This window comes from Hippopotamus amphibius, chromosome 3 (genome assembly GCF_030028045.1).
Source record: "Hippopotamus amphibius kiboko isolate mHipAmp2 chromosome 3, mHipAmp2.hap2, whole genome shotgun sequence".
NCBI classification, from domain to species: Eukaryota; Metazoa; Chordata; class Mammalia; order Artiodactyla; family Hippopotamidae; genus Hippopotamus; species Hippopotamus amphibius.
In genome coordinates, this window is record NC_080188.1 from 139,338,090 (window position 1) to 139,349,843 (window position 11,754).

The following is an 11,754-nucleotide window of genomic DNA, read 5'->3' on the forward strand; positions in this document are numbered from 1 at the left end:
CCAGCCCTCCAGGCTTTTTTCATGCAGCCAGTCCACGCTCTCTCCCTGAGGACTGTTCTCTGAAGCCCTCGTCTCGGTGTCCAGCCCCCACCTCCCCCGCCAGTGAGCAGCTTGGCTTCTCTGGCTGGGGAGAGCTGCCTGACTCCTCTGTGCCGGGATCTCTCCGCTCTGCCCTCGGCAGACCTGCCATTGCTCTCTCTTCTGGGTGCTCCACGGCTCCCCCTGTCCTTCCCCGCCAGTGACGGGGCTCCCCCATGTGTGGGAGCCTTCCCCCCTCACAGCTCCCTCCCAGAAGGGTTGGTCTCCTCAGAATTCTTTGTCTCTTTTTTCCCCCCTTCTTTCCTTTGCATTACCTGATTACGTGGAAATTCTCTTGCCTTTTTGGCAGTCTGAGGTCTCCTGCCGGCCTTCGGGAGGTGTTCTCCAGGAGCCACTCCCCAAGTGGCTGTGTTTTTCAAGTATTTGTGTGGAGGAGGGTGATCGCCATGTCCTACTCCTCCACCATCTTTCTCTGGTTCCTCTGCTAATTTTTTTGAACATTTTTGCATCTATGTTTATCAGTGATATTGGCCGGTAATTTTCTTTTTTGTTGTTGTTTTGTTTTCTTTTTGTTTTGTTTTGTAATTTTCTTTTTTTGTGGTGCCTTTGTCCGGTTTTGGTATCAGGGTGATGCTGGTCTTATAGAATGAGTTCAGCAGCATTCCATTCTCTTTAATTTTGGGGATAGTTTGAGAAGGTTAGGTGTTAACTTTTTAAAATATTTGGTAGAATTCAACTGTAAAGTGGTCTGGTCTTGGACTCTTGTTTGTTGGGAGTTTTTTATTTTGTTTGTTTTTTAATTTTTACTTTAAAAATTTTTATTGGAATATAGTTGCTGTACAATGTTGTGTTAGTTTCTACTGTATGGCAAAGTGAATCAGCTATATGTATATATATATCCCCTCTTTTTTTGGATTTCCTTCCCATTTAGGTCACCACGGAGCATTGAGTAGAGTTCCCTGTGCTGTACAGTAGGTTCTCATTAGTTATCTATTTTACACACAGTATCAATAGTGTAATTATGTCAATCCCATTCTTCCAATTCATCCCACCTTTCCCCTTTCCCCCTTGGTATCCATATGTTTGTTCTCTACATCTGTGTCCCTACTTCTGCTTTACAAATAAGATCATCTGAACCATTTTTCTAGATTTACTGATCCAGTTTCATTACTGGTAATCAATTTGTTCGTGTTTTCTATTTCTTCCTGATTCATTCTTGGGAGATTGTACATTTCTAGGAATTTGTCCATAGAAGAGCACTTTGTGACCTGAAATAAAAAGACTTTTTGTATAGGATAAGATCACATGTAGAACCACACCTTTTCAAAGTTCATGCATTGCAGTCTTCTCAGTAAACTTCTTAAGGTGTGTACCTTATATGTGACAAACTATGTGGACAAAAGTCTGGTTCTGGGGGCCACTTGCCTGGCTTTGCTCACTGGACACCTGAGTCTTGATTCTATTATTCAGATAGGGATCCCTTGGGCCACATGTGTATACAACAATGAGAAAATGAAGATAAAAAATGGATTTGTTGAGAATGACTGACCTACATTTTGTCTTATGAATTCTGTACAATTTGTCTACTTATATTTAAAAAGTATTAAGCAAATGGTATTTACTTTATTTTTAGTTTTTATTTTTTATAATACAAGCAAATGGTTTTTAATAAAAGTTCCATTTCTGTGTTACTGAAGCCCTGGTGACAATCCCTAATTAATATTCTTAAGGAACATCTCTGGTCCTGTCTGAATCCTCATCTGTGCACCCCTCAGGTGAGAGCTGGTTGGAGAAAGGATGTGCTTCTTGTTTCAGGACCTGTATTGCTAATTCTGTCTTTTCCCATGAATTCACTTGAAGGAGAGCCTTCTATTCAGAATATTCACTAAATTTTTTTTATTGTAGCAAAAACCACAACATAAAATGCACCCTTACAACGATTTTTACACCTACAGTATAATATTGTTAACTACATGCACATTTTAGATTTCAGATTCCCAGAACCACCTGCCCACTCCCTGCCCCCTTCCTACATGACTGAAACTATATATATTCATGAAACTACCTCTTCACATCTCCCTCCCTACAAAGCCTCTGATTACCACCATTCTACTTTCCATTTCTATTTCTGTGTCCTTTAGATATCTAGTATAAGAGGAATCATGCAATTTAAAAAATATTTATTTATTTATTTATTTATTTATTTATTGTGACTGGCTTCTTTTGCTTAGCCTGATGTTCCTCAAGGCACCTTTGTGTTGTACCATATGAAAGGATTTCCTTCTTTTTTAACACTGAATTATATTCACTTGCATGTGTATACCAAATTTGCTTATCCAATAATCTGTTTGTGGTCATTTAGTTTACTTCTATCTCTTGGCTACTGTGAATAATGTTGCAATGAACATGGGTGTGCAACTGTCTTTAATTCTCTTGGATATATACCAGAAGTGGGATTGGTATATCATGCAGTACTTCTATTTTTAATTTTTTGAGGAAACTCCATAGTTCTTTCCATGACAGCTGCACTATTTTACATTCCCACCAATAGTTCACAGGGATTGCAGTTTCTCCACATTCTCGCTAACATTTGTTATTTCCTACTTTGGTTTTTCAGTTTTTGGATAATGACCATCCTAATAGTTTGAGGTGATATCTTGCTGTTTTGATTTGCATTTTACTGATGAAGAGTGATGCTGAGCATCTTTTCATATATTTATTGGTCACTTGTATATCTTTGGGGAAATGTCTATTCAAGTCCTTTGCTCATTTTTATTTTTAAAATATTTGTTTATTATTTATTTATTTATTTTGGTTGCACCAGGTCTTAGTTGCGGCATGTGTGATCTTTAGTTGCAGCATGCATGTGGGATCTAGTTCCCCAATCAGGGATCGAACCCAGGCCCCCTGCATTGGGAGTGTGGAGTCTTACCCTCAGACCACCAGGAAAGTCTCTCTTCGCTCATCTTTAATTGGGGTTTTTGTTGTTGTTTTTATTGTTGATTTATAGTAGTTCTTTATGTATTTGAGATATTAATCCCTTATCAGATATACAGTTAGTCAATATTTTCTTCCATCCTATAGATTTCCTTTTCACTCTGTTGATTGTTTCTTTTGCTGTGCAGAAGTTTTAAATTTTGATGTAGTTTGTCTATTTTTGCTTTTGTTGTTTATGCTTTTGGTGTCATATCCAAGAAATCATTGCCAAATCCAGTTTCATGAAGTTTTCCCCTGTGTTTTCTTCTAGGAGTTTTATAGGTCTTACATTTATTTATTTATTTAAAGTTGAATTTTTTTATATGGTGTAGTATGAGCCTAACTTCTTTCTTTTGCATGTGGATATCCAATTTTCCCAACACTGTTTGCTGAAGAGACTATCCTTTCCCCATCGTGTAGTCTTGGCACCCTTGTTGAATATTATATGACCATATAAGTGGGGTTTATTTCTAGTCTGTCTATTCTTCCATTGGTCTATATGTCTTTATGCCAGTACCATATTATTTAGAGTATTGTAGCTTTGCAATATGTTTTGAAATCAGGAGGTGTGAGGCTTCCAGCTTTGTTCTTAATTCTCAGGATTGTTTTGGCTATTTGGGGTTTTTTGAATTTTAGTATTGCTTTACATTTCTGACAAACATGCCATTGGGATTTTGGTAGAAATTGCTTTGGGTAGTGTGAACATTTTAATAATATTAAGTCTTTCAATCCATGAACATAGGATATCATTCCATTTATCTGTATCTTTAATTTCTTTCATCAATATTTTATAGTTTTCAGTGTACATGTCTTTTGCCTTTTTGGAATAGTTTATTCCAAAGTACTTTATTCTTTTTGATGCTATTCTAAATGGAATTGTTTACTTTTCCAATGGTTCACTGTTAGTGTATAGAAATGCAACTGATTTTGTGTGTTGATTTTGTGTCCTGCAGGTTTGCTGAATCTGTTTAAAAGTTTTTGTGGACTGATTGGGGTTTTATACGTATAAGATTGTGTCATCTGTGAACAGAGATAATTTTGTTTCTTCCTTTCCCATTTGGATGCCTTTCCTTTCTTTTTTCTTTTTTCCTAATTCTCTGGTTAGGACTTGCAGTACTATGTTGAATGGAAGTGGTGAAAATAGATATTCTTGTTCTGTTCATGATTTTAGAGGAAAAGCTTTTTTTAAAAAATTTTTTTTTACCATTGAGTATGGTGTTAGCTGTGGGCTTGTCATATATGGCCTTTATTATGTTGAGGCAATTTCCTTTGATTCTTTGTTTAGTGTTTTTATTACAATAGGGTGTTAAATTTTGTCATATGCTTTTCATGCATCAGCTGAGATAGTCATTCACAAACACGTTTCTGTGAAATATTTTGCAGTTTTCCAAAATGTTTTGCAAGATTCTTGTCTAGTTGTGCTAGTCAGCTCCCTCTCTTTTTGCTTTCAGAATCCTCTTAATGGGGTGATGATGGGAGGAATCATGTCTCCTCTTGCTTGGAGAGAGAACTAAAGATACTTTCCCACTGGGCAGAAACAGAGAGGCCTTCACTCTTTCTGGGTAACCAAATTAAACATTCGCTAGTAGCTGTAGATCAGTGAGTAACATATACATCTAACACCTCTTTCTTAGGTTGACTTTTAATTTAGTCCAATTAAGTCAGAAGCAACTTAACTTTTGCACTTCTATTAACTTATACATTCAAGTAATATTTTATATAGTTGTGATTCCAGTATTTCTTAAGAGGTTTTCCAAACTTTGATAGGACCATTCATCCATCTCCAAAGAAGCCAACTTTGTTGCTAACATGGAAGGGGAGTGGCAGTGGAGGCGGTGGTATCTAACTCTACACAGGCAGACATTGTGCCATTCACACAGAAACATAGCTATGCAAAGTGGCTGGTAACCTGATTTTGGTGTGGAAGCTCATAGAGTCAGTCTCTGTGTCTTCCTCTTATCTCTTCTAGTGGGAGGCTGGATCTTTTCCAATCCGGATGGAGTGCGCACAGGAGGAAACACCAATTACCAGTATGCAACTCCTTTGCCTCTGTCTGCTCCCCACACCCACCATGGCTGTGAGCACTATCCTGGCCTCCGAGGACACCACCGGCAGGCTCCCTACCCTTCTGCGTACGTGCATAGAAACCATTCTCCCTCAGGTGTGTGATTCTGCTAATTAAACTCTCGGGAATGTGGATGGTGGTGTGAAATGAATAAACAGCTAGTAAAAAGAAATATCTGAAAATATAATCTCTTTCATCGAACATATGTAATATTTTATATTAATATTTTAATGTTTTAATTTATATACTAATAGTTCCTGTACTAAGCAGTTTCAGGCTGCATCTCTAAAAGCCAAGTTAAGTCGTGGGGGTCTGACTGAGACCCTCAGCTCGTTGCCCTCACATGGTTCTATTCTACAGTTGCAGTGCATGGCTCAGTCCAGGGAGTACTGGGCCCAGTATTGGAGAGCTATTAGGAAGGTCTCTGGAGAACTGGATAACTCTACATCCAGGCTTTAGTCTGATTCAGTTGGAGGCATGCAAACTCAACCTTGATAATTTTTGCAGTCTGATTATTTTTTAAGTTGATGCTGTTGTTTGTGTACTTTCTTCCTCATTGATTGATGCCTTGTCTGCCTTGGCCTTGTGTAAGCCCAGACCTTGCCTGGTTATTAGATTTGTATGAAGGAAGGGAGACATGAAACCAAGGGTTGATTTCTCATTCAGTTATTCATGTAGCAAGTATTTATTGAGGGTTGACTATGTGCCAGGTTTTGTGCATGAAGAAAATAGATTAATACCCTCCTCTCATAGAGATTCAATTGTCATATGGGGAGACTAAAACTAAATGAAACAAATAAGTAAAGTTCATGGCATGGGAGATGGAGGAGAGTATTAAGATTCCAGCCTCAAGGATACCCTAAGCTCTGTACTGCGGAGGACTTTGCTGGTCACCAGCTACCTGTCCCTGTGCCCCATAGCCTGCTACTCCCAGCAGCCTTGACAGCTGCTGCTAGGAACAGAGAGAATGTAGCTTAATGATAGCAGAAACTGAGCAGTGTTCTCATCTACTTTCTGGTTCTTTCCCATGGTCAGCACACAAAACACGTCTTTGGAGTGTCTGCTATGAACCAGGAACTCTTCTAGGCAGTGGGGCTAGGAAGGTGATTAAGGTCTAGTTTCTTCCCTGGAGGAGATCACAGCTACACAAATACATAAGTAATTAATCCTAATACAATGTGGTGAGAGCTCTAATGTGGTCCTCGGACCTGCAGCATCCCCTGGGAACTTGTTAGAAGTGTAGACTCTCAGGTTCTCCTTCTGAAAGCGTCTGCAGTTTAACAAGATCCCCAGGTGATTCTTATGCACATTAAAGTTTGAGAAACATTCTATAAAACACACACACCGAGGTGCTATGGGAATGAAAGAAAAAGAGCAGCTGGATCTACCTGGAGGGCTTAACATTTAAGTTGTGATTTGAAGAATTATTAGAAAAGGACAGAGGTAGGAGTGGGCAGGGTGAAAGATGGATGACGAGGGACACAGGCAGAGGTGAAGGGTATTCCAGGTATGAGAGTGGTATGAGCAAAGACACAGAAGGAAGAGAGAACCTGGGTTTTTCGGGGAATGGCTTGGGAAAAGAGTGTGGAGGGAGGGGGAAGAGGTGGTAGATGCAAGAGCTGAGGCTGAGGAAGTTGCAAGTGGCAGATCATGAAAAGAAGTTAGAATATTACTCAACCGTAAGAGAGAATAGAATATTACTCAACCATAAGAAAGAATAGAATATTACTCAACCATGAAATAATGCCATTTGCAGCAACAGGGATGGATCTAGAGATTATCATACTAAGTGAAGTAAGTCAGACAAAGACAAATATCACATGACATCACTTATAAAAAAGGTGATACAAATGAACTTATTTACGAAACAGAAGCAGACTCACAGACTTCAGAAACAAACTTATGGTGACCAAAGGGGAAAGTTGGGGGGGAAGGGATAAATTAGGAGTTTGGGATTAACACATACACTCTTCTATACATAAAATAGATTATCAACAAGGACCTATTGTATAGCACAGGGAACTCTACTCAATATTCTATAATAACCTACATGGGAAAAGAATCCAAAAAAGAATGGATATATGTATATGTATAACTGAACCACTTTGCTGTACACCTGAAACTAACATGGCATTGTAAATCAACTATACCCCAATATAAAATAAAAATTAAATTAAAAAAAGAAGTGATTTGGCTAGGGATATATGTGGAATCCTCTTCCTGTCTTTCTTCTTTCCCTTCCTTCTTTCACTCTATCATACATACACTATTTGTGCAAGTGGAGATTCAGAGACAGAGAAGACACTATTCTTGAGATGTTTAAATCTCTTTGGGGTTGCTGAGAAAAATAGGTCCTGGTCCTCTGAAATCTCACCTGGGACACCGGTGGCCCTTAGGCTTGTCTTGAGGGGATGATGACAAGACCCATTTTAAAGAGGAAGTGAATGTGGTAACATGAGTTAGACAAACGTATTTCATAAAGGGCAAATCATCCCACCTATCTGAGCCTCATCTATAAAATGGGGATGAGAAGTCATTGTTGTGAAGATTAAAAGATGAATGGTATGTGACATATGGTTGACATTCAATTAACCTAAGCTCCTCCCTCATTTCTGTTTCCTTCAGAAAGTACTAACAACTGTTGGCACATGTGGCACAGGCCAGGGTTATGCTTTGACCTAGGATAATGTCATTGGTCACCATCTTTACGTTTTCCATGCTCCATCAATTGAACTGTTGTTATTTCCCCAAAGTGAATTTGATAGATAGCTCCAGCAATAATCTGCAAGTTTTCTCTGGAGCGGACAGCTGGACTTCCTTATCCTCCACACCCCACGCCAGCATCCTGTCTGTACCCCACACCAGCGGACCAATCAATCCAGGGCCTAGGTAAGACCAACACCACAACTTGCTCATTGGTCTTGGGGATTTACTTTAGCACTGGGGACTCACGTTCATTCTTTTTCCTGGGGTGGCTTGGTCTGAGCTATTGTCCTGACTTCTAAGCCACTAGGAAGTGAAAATAATGACAGGATCAACTTTTCATCCCTGGAGAAAGAGTGGTGGGAAAGCACCTGCTCAGTTATATACTTTTTCCTTTGTAGCTTTGGTATTTTATTTTTAAAATGGAAAAGATATGGCCTGCAATCGTTTGTCTCAAGCCAGGAAGAAATACTGTGAACTGTGGTGGTAGCAGATAGATACTGAACACAGGGGAACTGAAGGGGAAAAGCATAAATACACACTGAGAATTCAAGACCTTTGATTGTCCATATCCTCGTAAGCTGCTCATTCTAACAGGGGGACAGGTTTTGGGTGCCTGGGCCTCAACCCAGGCAGAAGGGCCGAGTGCAGGTTGTAGGACCCGTGGCATGACTCTCACACCGGAGACCTGCATTCAGTTCTGACTTCCGGAAATCAGCCTGGTGGACTGAGTGGAAAGGGAAGGGGCCTAGACTCTGACAAACGTGGGCTTGAGTCCCAGTTATACTGCTTATTGACTTTGTGACTTTCGGCAGTTTTCCGAGCCTCACTGAGCGTCCGCTTTCTTATCTGTAACATGGCAGTAACAGGAGCTGCTCTGTAGAGTTATGGTGAGTACCGACATTAGAAAAAGCACAAACATGCATTGTAAGCAGTAATAGTCTATGTATACGTCAGCTGGTACGTTCAACATAGGTATGCGGAATTTTGAGACAGTTCAAGGAGGAATTCAAAATTAAAAGATGTCCCATCTTTTTGGCGGGGAGATGTTAGATGACTTACGACGTGCAGGTCTAGGAAAAGTGTGGGGAATGTAGAACGTTGACCCACAGCCGTGCTTCTCACACTTTGATGTGCATTAGAATCACCTGGGATGTTGTCCAGCCGCACAATCTGATTAATAGGTCTGGGTCGGGGCCCGAGAGTCTGCATTTTTAACCAGCTTCCAGGTGTTGCTGATGTTGCTGTGAACCGTGATCTTGATTTTGAGGTTGAGGTTGCTGTGGCCCGCGAGGGTCTAGTGTTGTGCTGTTCAATGCAGCAGCCCTCAGCCACTTCTAGCTCTGGACCCTTGCAGTGCCACTCAGTCCAAACCGAGATGCGCTGTAAGTGTAACACACAGAATTTTGAAGACTTAGTACAAAACAGAGAATAAAAATCTCAATAATTTTTTAATACCAAATGCATGTGGAGAGGATCATATTTTGAATATTTTCAGTTACATGAAATATTATTAACAATAAGTTCATTGTTTTCTTTTTATTCTTTTCCTTTTTAAAATGTGGCTACTCAAAAATTTAGCCTTGTATTTTTGGCCCACATTTTATTTCTATTGGACAGTGCTTGACTGGAGGACCTCCGGGAAATGTACTGATTGGGGCTGTGTAGGAAGTGAGGGAAAAAGGGCCTTTGAAGATACTAAGCAACCATGTGCCAACTTCTATACTAGATCCTTCATGTAAGTCATTTATAGGTTTCAAAGACATCCATAAGGCTGCTATTAAAATTCCTATTTTCCTGATGGAGAAACTAAAGCTTGGAGGCTTTAAAAACTGCCTGAAGGTCTTACAGTAAATAACGTAACTCAGAGCCCATGGTTTTCCCACCAGCCCAGGAGCCATCAGAAAGGGGATCTGACTGAGACTGTAGAAGAGTATCTTCTGGAAACTGGGGAATTGGGGTCAGAATCCCAGCAAGCTGAACTGGCTAAAAACAAAAACAAAAACAAAACCCCCAAAACCGCAGGCGTGGGTTTGTGCAGGTGCCATAGGGCCCAGTGAGGTCTGTGGTACCTGCGGTACGGCACAGAAGGCAGGGTGGCATTGCTACCTCCGGTTTCATCCATGGCATGTGTAACCCACTGCTGACACTATAAAGATTTTGCTAGAGAAAAACAAATGTGTTCAGTGCTATCATTGGGTAACGAGCCTATTGTCAAGCAAGACAGTATCAGGCAAAGTGGGGACTCTGAAAAGTCAGAACATAGTGATGACTAAAGCACTGGAGGTTTTTCTGCCTGTGTCAACTGCAGTCATTTTCATCTAGGTTCTATGTTAAGGTACAAAATTGGCTGCACATTATAGGAAAGCTTTAAAAAGTTCTGATACTGCAGGCCAGACTAATTAGATCAGAATCTCTGGGGATAGAACCCAGGCATCAGTATTTTTTTTTTTTTTTTATTTGCTAAGTGATTCCAATGCACAGTCAAGTTTGTGAACCAGTGACATAGGATAAGAGGAATCCAAGAAAGTGTTCCGGCTTCCCAGCCTTTCTACCAGGGACCAGAGCTGACAGGTAGAAACCTGGAATGGAAAAATTACGTATAACAACCATCATTTACTGAGTGCTATGTGTTAGACATCACATACTCATTTTCCTATTTAATCCTCATAAAAATATCTGTAAGGTGTGTCTAATTATCACTCCAAATCTTGAACATGAGGAAACTGAGGCTCCTACATTAAATAACTTGATCAACGTCACAGAGCTAATAAGTGGTAGTGCTAGTATTCAAACCTAGGTTTTCTGACACTCATGTGTCCTGGCTCTTAGGCCACATGGCCTCTCTTGGTCGCTGAGAGATCTAACTCACAGATCATGCTGCCCAAATATCCTCCTTTCACTCCCCTGCCCGTTTACCCCAGTGGGGAGGGAGGCCTGGAGAAATAAAAGGCTGTGTTCAAAACTGAACAACTTGCTAGAGGCAGGGCGGGCATCAAAATGCAGGTCTCAGGACACCTAATCATATGTGTATCCTACCACATCTTGCTGCTTCTCCGCAGAAACGTGGGTCAGAGCTAGAAATAAAGCCGTGGCCAGATGCCCTCTTCCTAGACCCATGCCTCTCTCAGCACTGTGTGCGTGCCTGGCAGGTTGCAGTCCTGTCTGGGAGTGTCGTCAAGCATTCTCTCTCTTTCTCTCTGTCTCTGTGTCTCTGCAGCCCCTACCCGTGCCTGTGGACCATCAGCAGCAGTGGCGGGGGCCCTGCCGGGTCGGGCGCAGAGGTGCACGCCGGCTCCCCGGGCGCGTTTCTCCTGAGTAACCCAGCTGTGACTTCGCCCCTCTCCACCCAGGCACCCGCTTCGGCTGGCGTGGAGGTTCTGGGGGAGCCCTCACTGACCAGTATCGCTGTGTCTACCTGGACGGCAGTGACCTCGCATCCCTTCTCGGGCTGGGGTAGCCCGGGTCGGGGTGGGCGCCATTCTCCCTCCTCACTGGAGAGTTAAGCAGGATGCTAGGGCAAGTGTCAGCAGAAAACCTGCTAGGTGTAGAGCTCTTAGAAGTCCCACCTGCTGATCCCAGTGAGTCAGACTGCAGGGTCTCCCCGCCCAGTGAGCTGGGGTATACCAGAAGCCTATGGGGAGACGGTCTTGTTTGGAGGGTGCTAATTTTGTCACCTGCGTCTCCACCGTGTCCTTTCTGTGCTCCCTTTTTTCTCTGCGGCTTATCTGCGCCACGCTTAGGCAACAAAAGTTCATTGAGTACTTCCCTCGTGGCCTGTCCCTTACTCTCAAGTGATTCTAGAAGCCTGCGCTTCCTGTTCTGTGGAGGGGGTGCAAGGCTGTTAAGCGAGCTCACAATTTACCTAGTCTAAGTGCACTGCTTTGTAGCTTTGTGCAGCCTTGGAGAGTATGTGTGGCCACAGAGCTTCTGCTTTGAGCCCAAAAGACGGTGTAAGTCCATGGAGTGAA

At 41.6% G+C, this 11,754-nt stretch overlaps 1 protein-coding gene across 1 annotated transcript in view; it reads left to right on the top strand.

Annotated features, from left to right (window-relative positions):
• Positions 1–11,379, top strand: part of TBX19 (T-box transcription factor 19) — a 35,191-nt gene extending 23,812 nt beyond the window's left edge. The window contains exons 6-8 of the mRNA XM_057726127.1: positions 4,985–5,176; positions 7,834–7,969; positions 11,004–11,379. Of these exons, the coding sequence (XP_057582110.1) occupies positions 4,985–5,176; positions 7,834–7,969; positions 11,004–11,289 (614 nt within the window). The 3' untranslated portion in view covers positions 11,290–11,379. The remainder of the gene's footprint in view (positions 1–4,984; positions 5,177–7,833; positions 7,970–11,003) is intronic.
• Positions 11,380–11,754: the final 375 nt, after the last annotated feature.